Here is a 24,252-nt window from a genome sequence, read left to right on the forward strand (position 1 = left end):
CAGTATTATATGAAATGCTGAAAGGTATTCTTTAAGAAGAGGAAGAAGAAGAAAAAGGTAAAGATAAAAATTATGAACAACAAATACATATCTATCAACAAGTGAATCTAAAAATCAAGTGAATTAAAAATCTGATGAACAGAATAAACTGGTGAATATAATAGAATCAGGGGCATAGAAAGGGAGTGGACTGACAATTCTCGGGGGGATAGGGTGTGGGGGGTACGGAAAGAGACTGGACAAAAATTGTACACCTATGGATGAGGACAGTGGGCGGGGGGGGGGGGTGGTAAGGGCAGAGGGTGGTGTGGGAACCGGGTGGAGGGGAGCTATGGGGGAAAAAAGAGGAACAATTGTAATAATCTGAACAATAAAGATTAAATTTAAAAAAATGTATTTAACTGGCAAACCATGTTTGACACAACAAGTGCTAGGCACATAGAGAAACGCTCTACAATCATTTCTGTATTCCTCTTAACTCTAAGTTATTATTATTCTTACTTACATATTATCCAGACATAAAGCTTACAAATGAATGAGTGTAGAATTTTAACATAGTTCTTTGTCCTACTGGAAGGCCTGGACTCTTAACAGTATGGCACTATCCAAATCCCATGTGTGTAAACATCACGAAAGGATTCTTTATTTGATAATACATGTTGACATGTAAGTGCTCAAAATATACATACTGACAAAGCTTTTGTCTTAATAAAACTTTGTCAGGCTCCTTCTGAGCCCTGTTTTCCACTATGCTTCATCCTTGGGTCTTATACTCAAGCCTGCAGTCTAGCCAAGTTGTAGCAAGAATCCTACTAAGTCAGTTTAGTGAGAATCCCCCCACCCTGATAGCTGATCACTCTGTCCTTCCTTTAGCAAAAATTCTGTTAAATTGGTTTAGCAAAAATCCTACCCTTGATGTCTCCTTTTACTAATTTTCCATCCACTGCTGCCTTCCCTTCCTTGCTTCTTGGCTATAAATCCTTAACTGTCTTTACTGTATTTCAGAATTGAATCCAGTTCTAAACTGAGCTCTCTTTTTCCCTGTTGCAATACTTCCTGAGGAAAATCCCTCTACCACTTTAATTACTGTCCGGCTCTGGTTTTCTTTGATAATACTGACTCATGATACCTGAAGTTATCTAAATTGAATTAAGTAATAACTACCATCCTCTACTTTTTGTCTGGAAGGCTACAGGGAGAGCAATGGGAGCTACTTCTACCACTAAATAAACCTTCATCCTATAAAACTAGAGCATCTGAATTAGAAACAGTACTTGAATGAGGTCCAGACCTACTTTAATTAGCATTAGTGTTAGTATTCCAAAGAGTTTAAAAGTCTTCATTTACGTTTTTATTTAGCTTTAAAAGTATTTGGTAAGGTACTTTAACCATATGGAAATTAAAATAGAAGTATCTAATTTAGGACTGATGGGAGCTTAGACTACCACACATCTACTAGATTTTTTAATCTAATAAAATTCACTATAATACAACTTATATTTTTTTCTAAAAATTCTCTTTATATTTTCAATTTGGTGGCTTTTCAATACTTTTCTCAAGACTATGTTTCCATTTTATCCAAGTTAAAAATGACAAGAATAAAAGCATTTATTCAAGGTTTATTATATGATAGGTTGTATGTTTAAGAAATCTTAATCTTCACAGAAACTCTGTATTTTTCCTAATAATAAAATTCACTAAAGTGTATCTTGAATTCGTTTCCCCCAAACTTCAAGATAATTCTTTTCATTTAAAGAACATATAAGTGCATTAAAACATATCAGACTAACATTATGCATAGGCTCTTTTTGTCAAAATAGCTTTAAATGATTTTCACAGGGTGTCCTGAAAACAAGTCAATGATTCCATTTTATCTATGATGAAAATACTACTTCGGCTGCAGCTAGTATCTAAAATAACTAGGTTGCAGCATGATCAAATTGATTACTGTGATTTATTTACCATCTAAATTGGCTTGCCACAGTCATTCCAATCTATTGGTAGCAAATTCCTTTTAAATCGGGCCAAAATTACTTTTTCCCAAAGACTAGTTAATAATCCATTTGATATCAGGTTACTTCTCAGAAAAATAGAGAGGAACTCATTTGAGGTAATTAAGTAAATTACTTGAAGGTCACCTTCCAAAGGCTCAGAACTGATACTGAACATAGCTGATATAAAGTCACACAAATCTTAAAGTTACAATAATTATAGCTAACATTTATGGAATACTTAACTCTGTGTCAGATGCTGTCTTATGAGCTTATACATACCAACTCATCCAATTCTGTTAATAGTTCTATATGGTATACACTATAAAATTTTGTTGGTGTTTGTTCTTTTATTTTAAATTTATTGGGGTGACACTGGTTTAGGTATATACTATTATCGTTCCCATTTTAGAAACAAGTAATCTGAAGTACAGAGACTTACAGCAAATTTGCACAAGTTTACAGAATAAGAAAATGGATGTCAGGGTCCATTTTGTTACAATGTCTCATGAGATTTTGGATTTTAATGTGGTAAAAAAATACAACTACTATATAAGAGTATACAACAAAATTTATGTCATCTCTTTCCCATTTTTGAGTTAGAGTTATTGTATCTCCATACCACCACAAAATGTATGTGTTTATGTGTATATCATTTCAAAACACCAATGGATTACTATTATTGATAAATATTTAGATTTTCATTTTTTACTATGTAAATAATACTATATATATACACACACACATACATACAGATACATACATATAAATTTCAAATTTTTTCAAATTTATCTGAGCAATAAAGTCGCTGCCATAAATTATGTGCATTACAATTTTGATACATATTGTCAAACTTACAAAAAGGCCACACCAATTTACACCCCTACCAATAGTGTGAATATTCAAAATTTAACTTCTACTAAACTTACAGTGTACATACTAGACAAACAGTATAAATTCAGTAAGTGTTGAGTAAATAGACTACTTGCACTCCCAATTATCTATATTCTAAGAAGTATGTTGATAGGCTTCATGATATTACCAACAAAAACATCTTGAAAAGAGCACTGAACAAGAATCTAGAGAATTGTGGCAATTCCATTACCACAACACTATGCTATCTTTGTACACTCTCTTCCAAGTCTCCTTCAATGCATAGCAATATCCAACTAGGCCAAATGAACCTTGAGGCTTGCTCAACTTCTATAGCTTCTAGTTTTCCTTTATTGCCTAAACCAGCAATTTTCATCAAGCATGCTGCAAGAATTTTTAAAACATGCAATACCTGACTATTTAGTCAGGGGCAACTGACCTCTTTTCCCTTGGAATGTCAAATAAAAAAATGACAACAGCCAACACAACAATAGCTGTCCTACATGAATGAATCAAAATTATATATATACTAGAGGCCCGGTGCATGAAAATTCACGCATTGGAGGGGGGGGCGTCCCTCAGCTCGGCCTGCACCCTCTCACAGTCCGGGAGCCCTCAGAGGCGAGAGGCGACCAGGCGATCAGGGGAAGGCGATGCCCCATCACACCTCTGATGCTGCTACTGCCAGCAGCGCAAGCCTCAGGCGGCCCTGGGTGGCTGGGCAGCCACCATCCGAGGCTTGCCTGCGCCTCGGGCTGGCCCTGGGCAGCTAGAGTGCTGAAGGGACTGGGGGACTCCAGAGGCAGGCACGTGGAGCAGCAAGCCCGGCCTTGCCATGCACCTGCCGCCCCAGTGGGGCTGAGGGGACTGGGCACCGCCATCTTTGAGGGTGTGGCAGTCAATTAGCATATTCCCTCCTTATTGGCTGTGGATGCTACTATCTTTGAGGGCAGGGCAGTCAATTAGCATATTTCCTCCTTATTGGCTGTGGATGCCGCCAGCTTTGTGACGGCATGGGGCCAATTAGCATATTCCCTCTTTATTAGATAGGATATATTTTTGTCAGATTGGCAAAAATAATTTTTGGTATGCTACAAAATTTTAGAAATTAGTTTATGTGTGCCATGACATGAAAAAGGTTGAAAATCGCTGGCTTAAGTCATCTGGCTATCACTTCTACTACTTGGAATAAAGTCTTACTAGTATTTGATATACCAGATGCTGTGGGTGAGTTAGCTAACTTCCCTAAAGCTCAATTTTTACATTGGTATAATGAGACAAATTTGGAATTTAAAGGCCTGGATGTTAACCTTGGCTCTGACAGCTTTCTAGTTGTGTAAGTTTGAGCAAGACATCTGACCTAAGACTTAATTTACTCATCTGTAAAATGGAGATACATGTGAAGAATATACAAGCTAATATGTGTATGTCACACTGTAAGCATTCATATGAGAATTATCACCATTATTATTACTACTAGCCCAGTGCATGAAATTCGTGCACGCGGGTGTGTGTCCCTCAGCCCAGCCTGCACCCTCTCCAATCTGGGACCCCTCAAGGGATGTCCGACTGCCGATCCTACCAGGATCAGGCCTAAATGGGCAGTCGAACATCCCTCTCACAATCCAGGACTGCTGGCTTCCAACTGCTTACCTGCCTGCCTTCCTGATTGCCCCTAACCACTTCTGCCTGCCAGCCTGATCACCCCCTAACCACTCCCTGCCAGCCTGATTGATGCCTAACTGCTCCCCTGCCAGCTTGTTTGCCCCTAACTGCCCTCCCCTGTAGGCCTGGTCCCCCCCAACTGCTTTCCCCTGCAGGCCTGGGTTCCCCCCAATTGCCCTTCCCTGCAGGCCCGGTTGCCCCCAACTTCCCTCCTCTGTCGGCCTGGTCATCCCTAACTGCCCTCCCCTGCAGGCTTGATTGCCCCCAACTACCCTATTTTGCAAGCCTGGTCCCTCCCAACTGCCCTCCCCTGCTGGCCATCTTGTGTCCAGATGGGGGCAGCCATCTTGTGTGTTGGAGTGATGGTCAATTTGCATATTACTCTTTTATTAGATAGGATACAGGCCTGGTGCATGGGTGGGGGCCAGCTGGTTTGCCCTGAAGGGTGTCCTGGATTAGGGTGGGTGTTCCCTTAGGGCGTGGGGCAGCCTGGGCGAGGGGCCTGTGGTGGTTTGCAGGCCCCATACCCCCTGGCGACCCAAGTGGAGGCCCTGGGATCTGGGATTTATTTATCTTCTACAATTGAAACTTTGTAGCCTTGAGTGGAGCCAAGCCTCCTGCTTGCTTGTGGCTGCAGCCATTTTTGTTGGGATTTATCTATCTTCTATAATTAAAACTTTGTAGCAGAGTCCAAGGCAGGCCAGGGCTGCGGGAAGCTTGGCTTCCTCCATCGTGGGGGCAACCCTAGCCTCCTGCTCTTTCCAGCTCTGTGGCTGCCGCCATTTTTGTTGGAATTTATTTATCTTCTATAATTGAAACTTTGTAGCTTTGAGTGGAGGCCTGGGCCCGCCTGGGTGTGCGGAAAGTTTGGCTCCCTCCATTGCCGGAAAAACCCAAGCTTCCTGCTCACTCAGTGGCTGCAGCCATCTTGGTTGGGTTAATTTGCATGCCCACTCCTGATTGGCTGGTGGGCGTGGCTTGTGGGTATATCAGCATGATGGTTAATTTGCATATTACTCTTTTATTAGATAGGATCATTCAAAAAAGTATAACTTTTAAAACATGCAAAATTTTAAAGTTCCAAATTGGTATCTAATGTTAAAAGCAATTTTTAAAAACTCCTCACCGAATTTAAACAATTTTTGTTAACAATAACAGCTAACACATTCTGGACACTTAATATTTGTCCAATGCCATTTTAAGCAAGTATTAAACATTGTGATCAGCCTCAATGGTGTAGGCCTGATTACCCATGATGTTAGAGATATCATTATCCCATTTTACAAATGAAGAAACAGAACTACACAGTAGTGAAGTGAGTTTCTAAGAGCTGGGTTACAAACTCAAGCAGTATAAGCCCAAAGCCTATTTCTCACTTAACCACTTACACTGTATTAATTTGTTTTTATACTAAATAGAGTGAGGTATGTAGGTATGTGTGTAGATATACAATGTATCTATATATATTTTAAATTTCATTTTCTATCGCCAAATTTCCTATATGTCTTTATTCTTGAGCAGACCTTTCCCCACTCTCACTCTCTGAAGACTAAAGATAAGTCAAAATATTTAGAAATAGAATAGACCTATTTCTGCAAATAAGTCTTCATATATATACCTATGTGAAGGACTATAATAAGTATGCTAAGAGTACAGAGATTATCTAATAACAATGATAGGAAAAGGTTACTCCTTTATTATATCTTACAAGATTAAAAAAGATTGTCTTTTTATCCCTTGTTAGGAGTTAAAGATCTATTCAAAGATCAGGAAATCATGTATAAGATTAATGAAATGGGATACACTAGTCTCTCATACTCCATTCCTCAGATACTTGCCATCAAGATCTGATTAAAAGGTATATCAGATCACATTACTTGCAATTCCAGTTCTGCTTAAAATTCTAAGAGTAGGCTCCTTACTATGATCCTAAAAACTCTGGCTTCTACCTACCTCTCCAACTATGTTCTAGTACTCCCACCCCTGACTTACTCTGCGGAAGCCACACTTGCCTTCTTTTAATACCTGGACCATGCCAATGGTGCTTTCCGCTTCAGGACTTTTGCACTGGCTGTTCTTTCTGCTTGGAAGGCTATGACCCTAGATCAGCCGTGGGCAAACTATGGCCCGCGGGCCGGATCCGGCCCGTTCGGCAGTTCCATCCGGCCCGCGGAGCCGAAAGAGCGGTGGGTTCTCTTGCTCTCCCCTCCACTCCTTTACTTTGAATTTATATTAGTTCACACAAACACTCCATCCATGCTTTTGTTCCGGCCCTCCGGTCCAGTTTAAGAACCCGTTGTGGCCCTAGAGTCAAAAAGTTTGCCCACCCCTGCCCTAGATCTTCCCTTGACTGGCTCCTTTTGTTATTCACACTTCAGTTCAAATATCTCCTCCTCTGAACACTCCATAGAAATAAATCCTACCTCCACCCAGTCTCTCTCTACCCCACTTCCTACTTTATTACCTTCATAGTACTTGTCATTATCTAAAATAGAATATTTATATATTGGTTATACGTTCATTACCAGTCTCTTTCCCAGCAGGAATATAAATACCTTCAAGGCAGGGGCCTTAATATATCCTTTTACCACTTTACTAACTGTATCTAAAGTAGTACCTATAGGGCCTAAACAAATATCTTCACTATAGCACAGAAAAGGGATTAAATATTAGTAAGTCAGAAAGAAAATAGAATAAGATGACTAATCGGGCCCTACTTATTTAACTTGGTTGGTAATATGAATACAGGGAATATAAGAAAGTTGGAAGTTTAAGTGCATGGAAATAGATAAATTAGTAAGTGTTGCCCTAATGGTCAGATTACTTTAATGCATTTTGTTAAGAACCATTCTCTGGGAGAAATTTCCTTACGGTCAGGTAATCTTTCTCCATTCAACTTTCTTTACTTATTCAAAACAAAATATAATTAGGAAAGGAAAGATAACTGATGAACAATTTACTAATATTTTAAAGTTAAGTTTTATATTAATTTCATTTCAGGTTAAACTAGAAAATTCTTAACATCTCTTTCAATTTGCAGAAAATTGGCCACAGAAAATTTTTTATAATATCCTCTGTCAAAAGACAAATTTATTTCATTAAGAAATTTAAAAATGCATTCTCAAACTTTAAATTCTTATATCCTTGACATTCTAGGAAAACTAGAACTATGTGTATATAGAAAATAAAACAAAACTGTTTGAGAGGATACATATACTTCGAGCACTGTGAAATTAAAACTAAATAGTTCATAGATGTAATTAACCAAGTATACCTCTTACTAGTGGCCCGGTGCACGAAATTCGTGCACCGGGGGGGGGGGGGTGTCCCTCAGTCCGGCCTGCACTCTCTCCAATCTGGGACCCCTGAAGGGATGTCCAATGGGAACGGGCCTAAACCGGCAGTCAGACATCCCTCTCGCAATCTAGGACCGCTGGCTCCTAACCGCTCACCTGCCTACCTGCCTGATTGCCCCTAACCACTCTGCCTGCCGGCCTTCTCACCCTCAACTGTCCCCCCCTGCTGGCCTTCTCGCCCCCAACTTCCCCCCTTTGCCGGCCTGATCACCCCCAACTGCCTGCCCCCACCAGCCTGCTCGCCCCCAAATGCCCCCCTGCCAGCCTGATCGCACCCAACTGTCCCCCTGCCAGCCTGCTCACCCCCAATTGCCCCCCGTGCAGACCTGCTCTCCTCCAACTGCCCCCCCTCCCCCACCAGCCTAATTGCTTATTACTATTTCCCTGTATCACCTCAATGATATTAGGCATGTTATTGACTTTGTTATTACAGGTATACTAGAGGCCTGGTGCACAAATTTGTGCACGGGTGGAGGTTCCTAGGCCTGGCCAGCGATCAGGCCTATCGAGGCTATCTCACCCACTCTGGGAAGGAGGGACCGCGGGAGGTTGGCTGGCCACGGGAGGTTGGCTGTGGAAGCACACTGATCACCAGGGGGCAGCTCCTGCATTGAGTGTCTGTCCCCTGGTGGTCAGTGCGCATCAAAGCGACCGGTTGACCGGTCATTCAGTCGACCTGTCGTAACGGTCACTTAGACTTCTTTATATATATAGATATCTTTTTATATATCCTATATATCTTTGCCTATTTAAGTTGAAGTTCAAACTGGAACAGGCAAATGAAATAGAAAAGTGGTATCTCCAGAACCTCAGGCAAGCCAGCTAACTTCTATAAGGAAATGGCTATTTCTTTCTAAGTGTGTGGTAAAATGAAGCCACTTGACAGCCATCAAATTTGTTTTTTTGCTATTTTCAGTAATTAGTAATACCTTAAACTGCAAGAAAAAGTGGGTGTTTCTAAGCAATGAAATTTTATTCATGCAGAATCACATAAAATTTATCCTATTTTTAGATATCAGAAGAAAATAAGTATTTCAGTAAAGTATTACTCAGCTATTTTACTGATTTTTATCTAATAACCCAAGAATCAAAGTAGACTTTGCTATTTCAATATGCCTAAAAACAATAAATATTATAAGAGGAACGACTGATGCTTTGTGGAACTATACAATAAAGAAATATTATTTTAATGAAAAAATACAAGCATTGTAAAAGTTTCATTCAAAATAGATGGAAGAGAGAAAATCTGACTTTGGGTGGTGGGCATACAGTGCAATATACAGATCTTATAACAAAGAAATCCACACCTGGAACCTATATGTTCATGTTGACCAATGTCACCCCAATAAATTAAAAAAAATAAATGGAAGAGTCTAAAATTTCTATTTCCTCCTCTCTCCTATTTTCTTAAGAATTGTCATATGATAATCAAACCTCCCTACTCTCTAGCTCAATGCCAGACACACAGGAAGTAGACAATACATCCTTCGGGAATGACTTAATTTATTGCCTCCATGTACTCATAATCCAACAAAACTAGTCAACTTTCTGACATCGGATATATACTGATAAGTAAAAAAAAAAATCAAACAAAGTGACCCAGGCTTACATATTTTCACACATAAGCATCATTGAACATACTAAAATGTCTTCCCTGAAAAAGATTAAACAAACAAAAGTTCATTTAATGAAGACAGTTTCAGACCTAACAACTTGATTTGAATGGGCAATATATATTCGAGATCATATTAAAGTCAATGCAATCCACAACTTATGAATGATAGTAAATATCCTAAGAAGTTGGAGGAATGTACAGTGGAGAGGAAAATATCTAAATCAGCTTTAAAAATAGATATGAAATATACAAATCAAGATTTCAAACAAAAACATGACTAATGTACCTTTGCTGAACTATGAAGCTCTTATTATCCTAAAATTATAATATCTCCATCTGTTAATCTGACACGAACAAGCTGATAAAATGAAATCAGAACAACAGTGTATTCTGGCAAAACTTGAAATTTCCTGAAAGCCTAGAAAAATATGTCCACAACAGATGGATCATTTAGAAAATAAATACATCAATCTGTCAAACTGAATACTATCCTAATTCCCTAAATTAAAATCAGTAGGAGCTCCTCTTTCCAAAAGTCTATGATATTAGAAAGGCCAAAAAGGAAAAAAACCTAAAGATGCACATAAACAGATCTGATATGACCTTAAGTGTCATACTATTAGGTTTCCTGTTAAACATATTTAATTTAGGTAAGGTCCTTACCAGTTAACTTCTTCACAGGTTGGAGCCGAACACTGATAGACTGATGTGTGAGTAAGGGGGAGGATGGAAGAGAGCGAGACATGCCCTCCATAATCCGAATGTGCTGCATACCTTCACTCACTGGAAGTGGTGGGACGGCGTAGTCTGGCTCAAAAGCACAGTCGCTTTCTGTGGAGATGCCACCTGTTAGAAGAGGATGGAAACAAAAGAGTTGGTGAGAAAAGATTCTTCCTTCTCTATTAAAATTTGTCTTTTAGGATGATTCAGAATAGCATATCCTATATAATAAAAGCCTAATATGCTGAGCATCCGGTCGTCAGTTTAACCAATCAAAGCATAATATGCTAATGATACGCTAAGGCCGCTCAACCACTCACTATGATGTGTAGTGACCACCGGGGGGGCAGTCGACCAGTTGACCAGTCATTATGTTATGCACTGACTACCAGGGGGCAGGCAGTCGACCAGTTGCTATGATATGCACTGACCACCAAGGGGGAAGACACTCCAACTGGTAGGTTAGCTTGCTGCTGGGGTCCGGCTGATCGGGACTGAGTGAGATGGGCCAGACATGCCCTGAAGCCCTCCCACAGTTCCTCCCCAGCTGGCCAACCTCCTGCATCCCTCCCCGGCCCCACTGTGGGATCCCTCAGCCTGGCCTGTGCCCTCTTGCAACCCAGGACCCCTTGGGGGATGTCGGAGAGCCAGTTTCGGCCCGATCTTGCAGGCCAGGTCGAGGGACCCCACTGGTGCATGAATTCGTGCACTGGGCCATTAGTATAAAAAATAATTATAGTGTGCAAAGCCGTAAGTATTACAATTAGAGCAAAGCTCTTCATTTCCCTCCCACCCCCCCCCCCCGCCCCATAAGACAAACATGAAAAAAAGATATTCAACCTGCTTAACAATCCAATATATGCATTTGCTACAAGGTCACTGTAACTATTTCTTACCCCTTCTCTCCAAGAAAGTATGAGAAAATACAAGTGGAAAAAAGACTGACATTATATGGTAACCTTTGAATCTTTCTCTAACATTTTAAAAAGAGTAAATTATAAGCTGTTTACTTCCATTTACATACTGTTAACTCCAACTCCTAAGAAAGTCAGATTAAATACTTCAGACCAACTTTTCCCTAAGAAAACTAGAACATTTTTTGGGTGTTCCAAAAAAAAAAATGTAGCCACACTTTGGCTGCCATTATTAATTCCAATGGGTTAAATCTGAAAAGAAAGAAACATTAATTGAGCTATCAGCTGTTAAAGTGTGTATACATTTTTTGAGATACCCTGTATATATTTTAAATTTTTCTGAAGACACTGGAAAGTTAATAGCATAATGAAGAATTACAGAAGAAAACTGAAGCCTGGCAATTGGGGCTAAGGAAGCTTTTGACAGTTTTATAGAGCTAGAAAGACAAATATTGGCATGAAGGGAGAACAAAGTTGTGGAGGGGGACCTGGTAAAACTCCAACACTTTTTTTTGGAAGGCCAAAGGGCTACACTCTAGTAGTAAATATAAACCCAAACTAGGCTGGCCTTTACAGGACTGAAACCCAGCTCTAAATGTCTACCACAAAATTAAATTAAGGCAATCTTGGATTGCTAGTGCCTGCTAAAAATAAACATAAATCTTCTTAGAGGAAGATAACAATGTCACCATAAGTCTCAAATTATTTGCACAAATTTTCATACACAAAATCTGGCCCTTAATTAACAATAACAAAGAGATAAGATAACATGAAAAAAGTAAGTCAGAAAGACCATGCAGAAGAAATACTCTCACAAGAGATACAAATGAACCAGGAGGCACAGAATTTAAAGTAGTATGCTTAACATAAAAAAGACTAAGATACTTAGGAATAAATTTAACCAAGGAGGCAAAATATTTGTATACTGAAAACTATAAGACATTGATAAAAGAAAATTTAAAAACATACAAATAAATGGAAGATACCTGTGTTCATCTACTACTGGGAAGAATCAATATTGTTAAAATGTCCATACTACCCAAAGTGATCTATAGACTCAATACAATCCCTACCAAAATTCCAATGGCATTTTTCACTGAAATAAGAAAGCAATTCTAAAACTTTGTAAGAAAAAATGAAGCAACTGCCCTAACCGGTCTGGCTCAGTGGATAGAGCATCGGCCTGCGGACTCAAGGGTCCCAGGTTTGATTCCAGTCAAGGGCATGTACTGTGGTTGGGGGCACATCCCCAGTAGGGGGTGTGCAGGAGGCAGCTGATTGATGTTTCTCTCTCATCGATGTTTCTAACTCTCTCTCCCTTCCTCTCTGTAAAAAAATCAATAAAATATATTTTTAAAAAAGAAAAAGAAAAGAAAAAATGAAGCAAGTAATCTTGAGCAAGATGGACAAAGCTGGAGGCATCACACCTCTTGATTTCAAATTATAAAGCTATAGTAGCCAAAATAAGTTAGTAGTAGCATACAGACAGATACGCAGCGTGCAAACAGACCAATGGAACAGAATAGAGAGCCTAGAAATAAGCCCATGCATATATAGTCAACTAAACTTCAACAAGGGCACCAAGAAGACACAAATAATCTCTTCAACAAACTGTGTTGGAAAAACGAGACAGCGACATGCAAAAGAATGAAACTGGATCTTTACCTTGCACCAATAAAAAAATCAAGTGAAATGGGTTAAAAATGTAAACATAAGAACTGAAACTATAAAACTCCTAGAAGAAAATTAAAAGGAAAGCTCCTTGAAATTGGTCTTGGCAATGATTCTTTGGATTTGACATCAAAAGCATTAGTAACAAAAGCAAATATTAACAAGTGAGACTGTATCAAACTAAACAGTTTCTGCACAGCAAAAGAAACCATCAACAAAATGAAAAAGGCAACTTCAGAGTGGGAAAAAATACTGCAAACCACTTATCCACTAAGGAATTAAAATCCATATATTTAAGAAATTCATACTCAATAGCAAAACTAAATAATCTAATTTTAAAATGAGCAAAGAGCCCAAATAAGCATTTTTCCAAAGAAGACACAAAAATGGCCAAAGGTACATCTCTGATAATCAGAGAAATGCAAATCAAAACCACAATGAGACATCACTTCATAGGTCAGCTATTACTAAAAAAAAAAAAAAAAGTCAAAAGATAACAAGTATTAGCAATAATGTGGACAAAAGGGAGCCCTTTACACTGTTGGTGGGAATGTAAACTGGTACAGCCATTATGGAAAACAGTTTGGAAGTGCCTCCAAATATTAAAAATAGAACTGCCACCTTAACAGGTTTGGCTCAGTGGATAGAGCCTTGGCCTGCAGACTCAAGGGTCCCAGGTTCGATTCCGGTCAAGGGCATGTACCTTGGTTGCAGGCACATACCCAGTAGGGAGTGCGCAGGAGGCAGCTGATTGATGTATCTCTCTCATCGATGTTTCTTACTCTCTATCCCTCTCCCTTTCTCTCTGTAAAAAATTAATAAAATATATTTTAAAAATAAAAATAAAAATAGAACTGCCATATGAATTAGCTATTCTATTTCTGAGTATATATAAAAAAAAATAAAAGGGAGGGTAGTTGGGGGTGACCAGGCCTGCAGGGGAGGGCAGTTGGGGGCAACCAGGCCTGCAGGGGAGGGCAGTTAGGGGCAATTGTGCCAGCAGGGGAGCAGTTAGGCATCAATCAGGCTGGCAGGGGAGTGGTTAGGGCAGGGGTGGGCAAACTTTTTGACTCGAGGGCCACAATGGGTTCTTAAACTGGACCGGAGGGCCGGAACAAAAGCATGGATGGAGTGTTTGTGTGAACTAATATAAATTCAAAGTAAAGGAGTGGAGGGGAGAGCAAGAGAACCCTCCGCTCTTTCAGCTCCGCGGGCCGGATAGAACAGCCGAACGGGCCGGATCCGGCCCGCGGGCCGTAGTTTGCCCACGGCTGGGTTAGGGGGTGATCAGGCTGGCAGGCAGAAGTGGTTAGGGGCAATCAGGCAGGTAGGCAGGCAAGCAGTTGGGAGCCAGCAGTCCTGGATTAGAGAGTGTGCAGGCTGGGCTGAAGGACACACACCCCCATGTACGAATTTCGTGCACTGGGCCTCTAGTGTATTATAATTTTAACCAGTCTCTTGTTTATGGCCACTTATGCAGTTCTTTCTAGATGTAGATCCTAAATACAGAACTACTAGGGCAAAAGTGCTGAGAGTTTCTATTGAGAAATATTGACCAAATGCTGTATTAAAAGTCTGTATTGCCCTAGCTGGTTTGGCTCAGTGGATAGAGTGTTAACTTGTGGACTGAAGGGTCCAGGGTTCAATTCCTGTCAAGGGCACATACCTCGGTTGCACGCAGGAGGCAACCAATTGATGGGTCTCTCACACATGGATTGTTTCTCTCTCTGTGTCTCTCTCCCTCCCTTCACTCTCTCTAAAAGTCCATGGAAAAGTATCCTTGAGTAAGGATTAACAACAACAGCAAATCTGTATCATGTTGGATGTTTTCTTTTTAAAAAGTATGCTTAATATTTTTAAAAAATGAAAGTATAGAATTTCAGCAATGACTTAACATTATGAAAACAAAAACTTAATAGATAGACTGAACAAGAGATTAGATAGAAATAATAAACTGGAAAATAAAACATTTGTGCATCAAGGCCACTATCAAGAGAGTGAAAAAACCCTCAGAATGATAGTAAATATTTGCAAATCATGTATCTGATAAGTGTCTAGAATTCAGAATATATAAAGAACTCCTACAACTCAACAATAAAAAGACAAACAATACAATTTAAAAATAGGCAAAGGACTTGAAAAGACCTTCAAAGGAATGAAGAAGATCTACAAATTGATAATAAGCACTCAACATTAAAAGATATTCAACATTATTACTCGTTACAGAACTGCAGATCAAAGTCACAATGAGATATTGCTTTAAACCCACGAGGTGTTTTTTTTAATCCTCACCCAAGTATATGTTTTTACTGATTTTTAGAGAGAGGGGAAGGAAGAGAGAGAGAGAGAAACATTGATGTGAGCGAGAAACATCAATTGATTGCCTCCTGTACAAGTGACGCACCTCTTTTCACTTGAAATGTTCTAAGTTAAATGATAATTTTAGAATCTAATAATACTCCTTAAGGAATAATATTGCAATTAGTCCAATCTGGATGTCCTAGTTTACTTTTCTGCTTAAAAATATTTTCCTTCATCTTCTCTGTCCTATAAATTGTGCTTGAACTCATTGTAGCTATAGGGAAGGAAAAAAACCTAAAAAATATATGTGTTAACTAAAGAAAAGTACTGGGAAGCATTCACATAATTGGACTGTATTAGTCGATCTTTCTTGGGTAGATTGGGCTATCAGGTTCAGAACTACTCTGATGTGTCTTTGATTTGGGGCCTACTCACTGAAGGGTCAGTAATTACATAGGTAATGCTCTTCTTCTCTATGATAGGTCACGGGAGTGTAGGAGGCCAAGTCAATTCAGAGAAGCATATTTAAGGCCTCTGTTCACTCACATTCCACCTGGCACACTTCAGAGAGAACTACTAAAAAATTACATAGCAAAAGAAATGAATATATAATTTTATAACAGGAAGGAAGTAAAAAATTGGGAACCCAATTTACCAAGCATATAAGATAATATTTATTGGTACCCCAAAGTACTTAATCTTTATTTCCTAGCTTTCTTTTTACTACCACTTTTTTTTTAAAAATATATTTTATTGATTTTTTACAGAGAGGAAGGGAGAGGGACAGAGAGCTAGAAACATCGATGAGAGAGTAACATCGATCAGCTGCCTCCTGCAACACGCCCCACTGGGGATGTGCCCGCAACCAAGGTACGTGCCCTTGACCGGAATCGAACCCGGGACCCTTCAGTCCGCAGGCCGACGCTCCATTCACTGAGCCAAACCAGTTAGGGCACTACCACTTTTCTTGCTTCAGTCAACCAAACATAAGTTACTGAAATAAGGTGATGGAGATATAATGGCAGAAAAATATAAACTGCTACTTTGACAGAAAATATTCAGTTATGTTGGATACATTGTGATTAGACATTCAAAAACTGATCTAAGAAAGCACAGAAATAGTAAGTACATGGACAATGAAGAAATATTAGGGCCCACCCTGGTCAAGTAGCTCAGCTAGTTGGAGAATCATCCTATATACCAAAAGATGGTGGGTTCAATTCCCTGTCAGGGCACATACAGAAGGCAACCAATCAATGTTTCTCTGTCACATCAATGTTTCTCTTTCAGTCTCTCCCCTGCTTCCTCTCTCCCTAAAATCAATAATAATAATAAAAATAAAAATCTCAGGTAAGGATTAAAAAATGAAATATTAGTAATTATGATTCAATAAAATTTTAGTCATCACTGTCTTATATTTAATACAGATGATTATTAGATATTAAAGTTCAAGTTAACTTTAAAATTCTTTACCTAAGGCAATCCCTATTTTAAGAACTATATTCTAATATTTCAAGTTATGTAAATAACCACAAATAACACTTATAAAACAAACCCCCGAAGTATGATAATTTATTGAACTATACACATGATTTGCAAATTTTTCAGTTTACATGTCATACTTCAATAAAAGTTTATTTTTAAAACATATACAGAAAAACAAAACAAAATATAGCATGGTGATAAACTAACTCCTAAAGTCAAGAGCTCTTACATATTTCAGAAACAAAGAGGTTTTGCCTACATTATTCCAAATGTTCTTTTAAACCAAGGTTTATACCACTTTGTGAGTTGGTAATCCTATATAATAAAAGGCTGATATGCAAATCAACCAAACGGTGGAACAACCAGTCGCTATGATGCACAGTGACCACCAGGGGGCAGATGCTCAATGCAGGAGCTGCCCCCTGGTGGTCAGTGCGCTCCCACAAGGAGCCACTCAGTCAGAAGCCCTGAGCTGGGCTCATGGCTGGCGAGCACAGCAGCAGTGGTGGGAGCCTCTCCTACCTTTGCAGCAGCGCTAAGGATGTCTGACTGCCTGCTTAGGCCCGCTCTAGGAGCAGGCCTAAGCAGGCAGTCAGACATCCCCTGAGGGCTCCCAGACTGCGAGAGGGCACAGGCCGGGCTGAGGGACCCCCGCAAGTGCCCAAATTTTGTGTACTGGGCCTCTAGTATTCTCATAAGTCAATCTATCAGGCAGGAAAGAGGCCAAGAGAAGTGTAAAAACTAGTATAGGATCATGTGGTCAGATAGCATTAATGCCTATGTAGAAAATTCTAAGGAATCTACAAAAAAAAAAGCTGCTAGAAAAATAAATAAGTGAGTTAAGCAAACTCAAAAGTTAAAGCAGCCATTTTCAACCTTTTTCACCTCATGGCACACATAAACTAATTATTAAAATTCTGCAGCATACCAAAAAATATACTTTTTCCTATCTGATATAAAAAATAGGTATAATTTTGATTCATTCACACTGGACGGCTATTGTTATGTTGGCTGTTGCTATTTTTTTATTGGACAATCTAAGGAAAAAGAGGTCAGTGCCCCTGAAATAGCCAGGGACTGCATGTTTTAAAAATTCTTGTGGCACACTGGCTGAAAATCACTGCTCTATAATGAAAGCATCATAACAATAGGTGTTTTATCTGCCTTGTTTCTGCCCCTCAGTCTGATTGAAACCTGAGTTCTGGGAGGATAGGGGTCGTTTAGCTGACCCAGGCCTCTAGTCTTCTGTGGAGGCCCAGAGCTGACCTTTCCACCTGCGTATCCTATTAGTGTTTTCGTCTCATGATCATGATCTCAGCACAGAAAGAACATCTTTTCTTACAGAGGCTTGAATGCACTGGCTAGGATCTCTCAACACAGTTGCAAAAAGTAGTGAAAGCAGGCATCAGAGAGGGAAAACTCAGCTTTTCCTTACAATGTCTGCATCAACGAGATACAAATAGAAGGGAATCTTAGTGAGATATATGTTATGAATGTAATCTATGTGAAGAAGCCCTTTAGAGGAAATACTAGTCTTATTTTATAGGAGAGAAATCATAGAGTAGAGAAAATCATGAATGTATGAATTGTAAGAAGGCCTTCAGTAACCATTATTCCTGTTACAAACATGGTAGATTTAAAAATGAAGGGAAACTCTTTAAATAATTTCATAGCAGGAAAGCATCTAGGCTATTTTCAACCCCAAAATGTACATGAGATCTCACACTGAAGACAAACTTTATTAAGGTAATAAGTGTGGAAAATTCTTCAGGAACATCTCTAGTCTTGTGGTACACAACAGAATACATACTGGGAAGACAATCTATGAACACAGAGTCTTATGGGGAAGCCTACAGCTGAATCACTCACTTTACTATTCACCAGAGCATCCATCCACACTGGGAAGAAACTCTACAAATGCACTGACTGAAAAAAAAAGCCTTCAGTAGGAACATTAAGCTCATGATGCCTATGTGAATACACACAAGAGAGAAACACTATAACTATAATAAATTCAGAAAACTCTTTAAAAGGAACTTTATTTAACCTTACTGAACACATGAGAACATCCTGGTTAGGGAATATATGAATGCAGTGAGTATGGATAAGTTATCAGAAGTCACTCATCCCATGGGGAAAAAGTGAACACACAGAGAAATTTTTTATGTGTAATGAATGTGAGAAAGGCTTCAATGATCCCTTTCACCTTTATAGACATACAAGAATTCACACTGGAGAGGAACCTTTTAAATATATACAATGTGGGAAAGCCATCAGCCCCAAATTTCCCTTGTTTTACATAACAGAATTAATACAAAGAAACAAAGAGTATGAGTGTTTAACAAGTACCAGCAAAGATTTGACATTGAAAAACTTGACTAGGTTCCAGTTCCAGGAAAGATAGTACAAGCATATTCTACCTTTACTCATCCACTGAATGCAAATATAAACCCTTGAAAGGATGCACAGAGCTCACTTTTAGTTTCCCAAGAGGGACAAAACAAACAAACAAACACAAAACAACCTCCCAAATGAGAAGCACCAATGAAGTTCACAGTCCAGGGACATAGGCTTACCAAAAGACTGAGACCTAATCATAGGACTAGAGGATGCTTTTCCTCCCCACCTTATATTTACATTACTATTTACCACAGTTATATTACCCAGTACATGTTGTCCACTTTTCAGCAGAAACTTACAAGGCATACCCAAAGGTAAACACACACACACACACATGCACACACACTTTGAAGAGACAGAACATACACCAGAAGCAGACCCAGATATGATAGGAATGTTTAAATTCAGGCTATGAATTAAAAAAATACACACACACACACACATATACTTATTGATTGATTTCAGAGAAGGAGAGAGAGATAGAAACATTAATGATGAGAGAAAATCATTGATCAGCTGCCTCCTGCATGCTCCCTACTGGGGATCAAGCCCACAACCTGGGCATGTGCCCTGACCAGGAACTGAACTGTGACCTTCTGTTTCCTAGGTCAACGCTCAACCACTGAGTCACACTGGCTGGACCAGGCTACAAATTTTAAAAATAAAATACTTACATATAATTCTAAAAAAAAAAGGTACAATATCCATATCAGAAAAACGATAAAACTCTGATGAAAGAAATCAAATACATAAGTAGATGGAGAGAGTTCATATTCATGGGTAGGAAGAGTCAAAATTGTCAAAATGTCAGCTCTTTCCAAATTGACCTAACAGAGCAACTGGAATTAAATCCCAGGAAGTTATTTTTGCTGATATCAACAAACTAATTCTAATGTCTATATGGAGAGTCAAGGAACCAGAATAGCCAACTCAATATTTGAAGGGGAAGAACAAAAACAGAGGACTGACAATACTAAACTTCAAGACACACTATAAAGCTACAGTAATCAGTGTGGTACTGTGAAAAAGAATAAACAAATAGATTAATGGAATAGAATTCAGAGCCTAGAAATGGGCCCACATATAGTTAACTCATCTTTGACAAAGGAGCCAAAAGGAAATACATGGAGAAAAGACAGCCTTTTCAACAAATAGTGCTGGGACAACTGAACATCCACATATTTTTTTAAAAAAGAAAGAATCTAAAAACACCCCTCAAAAAAATTAACTCAAAATGTATCATATACCTAAAGATAATATGCAATACTATAAAACTCCTAGGAGAAAATCTCAATGACCTTGAATATGGCAAAGACTTATGACCTTGAAAAACACTGTCAAGAAAATAAGAAAAACTTCAGACTGGGAGAAAATATTTGCAAAAGTCACATCTGATAAAGAACTGTTATCCAAAATACACAAACTCAGCAACAAGAAAATGTAAAACACAGGCAAAAGAGGGAATACAGATGGCAATAAACACATGAAAAGATATTCAAAATTATATACCATTAAATTGCAAATTAAAATAATAATGAGATAACCCTGCACACCTATTAGAATAGCCAAAATCCAAAATACTGACCACACCAAATGCTGACAAACAAAAGGATGTGAAACAAAAGGAACTCTCATTCATTGCCAGTAGGAATGCAAAATCGACAATGTACTTCGGAAGACAGTTTGGCAATTTCTTACAAAACTAAACATACTCTTACCTTATAATCCAGCAATCCTGCTCCTTGGTATTTACCCAAATGAGTTGAACTTATAGCCACACAAAAAACTGCACATGGATGTTTACTGCAGCTTTACCCGTTACTGTCAAACTTGGAAGCAACCAAGAATTCCTTCACTAAGTGAATGGATAAATAAACTGTAATGCATCCAGACAATGCAATATTATTCAGTGCTAAAAAGAAATGAGCTTATCATACCATGAAAAGACATGGAGGAACCTTAAATGTATATTACTAAGTAAAAGCTGCCAATCAGAAAAAGGTACATATTGTACAATTCCAACTGTGTGACGTTCTAGAAAAGGCAAAACTTATGGAAACAATAAAAAGATCAATAGTTTCCAGGGACTAAGGGAAGAGAAGGATGAACAGAATGTAGAAGGAGGATCTGTAGGCCAGTGAAACTATTCTATACTAGAGACCCGGTGCATGAAATTTGTGCACAGGGGTGGGAAGTGGGTGTGTCCCTCAACCCGGCCTGCACCCTCTCCAATCTGGGACCCCTCGGGGGATGTCTGACTGCCGGTTTAGGCCTGATCCCACAGGGCAGTTGGACATCCCTCTCACAATCTGGGACTGCTGGCTCCTAACCACTCGCCTGCCTGCCTACCTGCCTGATTGCCCCTAACCACTTCTACCTGCCAGCCTGATCGCTCCCTAACCGCTCCCCTGCCGGCCTGTTGATGCCTAACTGCTCCCCTGATGACCTGATCATCCCCAACTGCCCTCCCCTGCTGGCCATTTTGTGGCGGCCATCTTGTGACGACGTCACGTGATGCCACCTAGGCTTTTATTATATAGGATAGGATGATACTATAATAGTGGATACATGTCATTATACCTTACTCAAAATCCACAGAATGTACAACATCAAGAGTAAACCCTACTGTAAAATATGGTTTTGGATGATTATGATGTGTCAATGTAGGTTGTAATAAATGTACCACCGTGGAGCAGGAAGTTAATAGTGGAGGAGGCTGTGTAAACATGGGTGTAGAGGCATATAGGAATTCTTTGTACTTTCTATTTAATTTTACTGTGAACCCAAAACTACTCTAAAATATAAAATCTACTTTTTAAAAATTAAATACACAAACATAACAACAAATAAAAAAGGCTGCATATCTGAGGAGTCTGAAAATAAATAGTAATGGGCAGACTGGGAAAGGAGCACAGAACATGAAGTTCCACTGAAGTGGTGGTGAATTTACCACTTTTAAAAAAATATGTTTTTATTTATTTCAGAGAGAGGAAAGGAGAGGGAGAGAGAGAGATAGAAATGTCAATGCTGAGAGAGAATCATTGATTGGCTGCCTCCTGCATGCCCTCTACTAGTGATCGAGCCCAAAATCCAGGCAGCATGTGCCCTAACCGGGAATTGAACCGTGACCTCCTGGTTCATGCATGTGTCAACCACTGAGACACACCAGCTGAGCAACTTATCATGTTTCTTCCGCAGGTACTGCCTGGCCTGGACTCAGAGGCAGCCCAAAACTCATTAAGTGTACACAGGCTTAAAAAAAAAAAGTTCCAAGAAAATCCCTCCCTTTCTGGTGAGGAGCAGGAAAGGGGGCCCTTGCTGATCTGAGAGACCAAGGGAAATCCCTATTTTTTCCCCCAGTCTCCAGGCAATTCTATGGCAGCAGCAGCACAGAGGTAGTAGTGGTGACTGAGCAGGTACCTAAAACTCTGAGAGTTTTCTCTGACTCAAGGAAATATGATCCCAAAAGTATGAAGCAAATCTTCATTGCTGCTTTTCCTCTTATCACTTAACCTGGATACAGATACAGTGGCCGAAGTTGAACAGCAGAACAGGAAAACTAGAGTCCCTATTTTTTAGCCTGAGTATGGGAAGGGAGATTCTGGGGAACTGGAAAGTACTGGTGAGATTGGGGTGAGGTCAGATAGCTAAGAAAACAATCCCATCAAGTTGCGTATGAACTTCTGGTACCATCTCTGAGCTCTGCATGCATGGATCTGGTCCTAAACAATATGTCACAGGTTTTGAGAATATAGCAACAAGATATACCACCACTTTGATCCCAGAATCGATAATGGATCACATATGTGGAACTGATCTAAGGAGTACTACTGAACTGACACATTGGGACCCCAATGTGCTTAGAAAACTGAACTGACACAATGGGACCCCAGCTCCTAGAAAACCGTTAGGAACCTTTGTCCTGAACATAATCTAGTTGACTGGCAACCAACACACATACCCAACATTCTCCTTAGGTTTTAAATAAAACCCAGGGTCTCATACCATCATACTCAAAATGTCCAAGATATAATCCAAAATTATATGGTGTATGATCCAACAGGAAAATTTCAACTTGAGAAGGAAAAAATCCATAAACAGATGTCATTCCTGAGATTAAACAGATATTAGAATAATAAAACAAAGAACTTAAAGATACTATTAGAAGAATGCTTCAATAAGTAAAGGCAAACATTCTTGAACAGAGATAGAAAAATCTCAAAATCTGGGGTATATTTTACACATACAACACATTTTCCTTCAGACTAGTCACATTTCAAGTATTCAATAGCCACATGTAGCCAATGACTGACTACTTTATTGTAAAGTTCCATACCTATATCCAAAATCAAATTCAGTCAGTCTCTAGAGCAGTGGTCGGCAAACTCATTAGTCAACAGAGCCAAATATCAACAGTACAATGATTGAAATTCCTTTTGAGAGCCGCAAACCGACTTCTGTGCATGGGCCACGAAGTTTCAATCGCACTGTACGTGCGCGCCCACACGTGGTATTTTGTGGAAGAGCCAACTCAAGGGGCCAAAGAGCCGCATGTGGCTCGCGAGCCACAGTTTGCCGACCACTGCTCTGGAGTGTAAGGTAAAAAATATGGTCCAATAACTAAACACTGGGAAGATCCAAGAGTGATAACTCTTACCATATCCCCATTCAACTTGTCTATATGATCTATGCAGAAGATAGAGAATGACAGTGAATTTTTATAACTTATTCAGGTGTGACTCCTGCTGCTGCTACTGTTTTAAATGTGGTTTTGTTGCTAAAGCAAATCAACATATCCCTGGCACCTAGTTTGCATTTATTGACTTGAGAATGAGAGCATCATAGGCAGTATGCATTCAGCTGTCAGTTAGTTACATATTTTCACTGCCCTACCTCCTATTAATTCTCCTGCTCTGGGTAATAATCTAATCCACAGGGACCTTAACTGCATTTCCATCCCATAAGCCACCATGCTGGTCTACTACACTGATAATTTCATGCTGATTAGACTTGGTGAACAGGAAGCAGCAACTGATCTAGATATTGTGGCTAAAATACATACATGTCAGAGGGTGGGAAATAAATTCCACAAAAATTCAGAGGTCTTCCCCATCAGTGAACTTTTGGTGAGCCTTACGGTCTTGAGCAATAGGCTTTCCAAAGTGAAAAAGTTGCTGCCCCTACTCTCTCACTAATGATAAAGATGTACTTGAATTTCTGAAGCAACTTGTACCTCATATATACCAGTATATGAAACTATG

The 24,252-nt window shown here is 39.3% G+C and overlaps 1 protein-coding gene across 9 annotated transcripts in view; it reads right to left on the reverse strand.

Moving 5' to 3' along the window:
• TANC2 (tetratricopeptide repeat, ankyrin repeat and coiled-coil containing 2) overlaps window positions 1–24,252 on the reverse strand; it is a gene marked incomplete at its 3' end in the record, with an annotated part of 285,235 nt that overhangs the window by 168,485 nt on the left and 92,498 nt on the right. For 6 of the 9 annotated variants that reach the window (XM_080677199.1, XM_080677197.1, XM_080677196.1 and 3 more), the window contains one exon: window positions 10,164–10,346. In XM_080677199.1, the coding sequence (XP_080533325.1) occupies window positions 10,164–10,346 (183 nt within the window). The remainder of the gene's footprint in view (window positions 1–10,163; window positions 10,347–24,252) is intronic. The other 3 variants (XM_080677202.1, XM_080677201.1, XM_080677198.1) reach the window with 1 other exon arrangement.

Source organism: Plecotus auritus (assembly GCF_963455305.1).
Source record: "Plecotus auritus genome assembly, chromosome: 7".
In the NCBI taxonomy this organism is placed as follows: Eukaryota; Metazoa; Chordata; class Mammalia; order Chiroptera; family Vespertilionidae; genus Plecotus; species Plecotus auritus.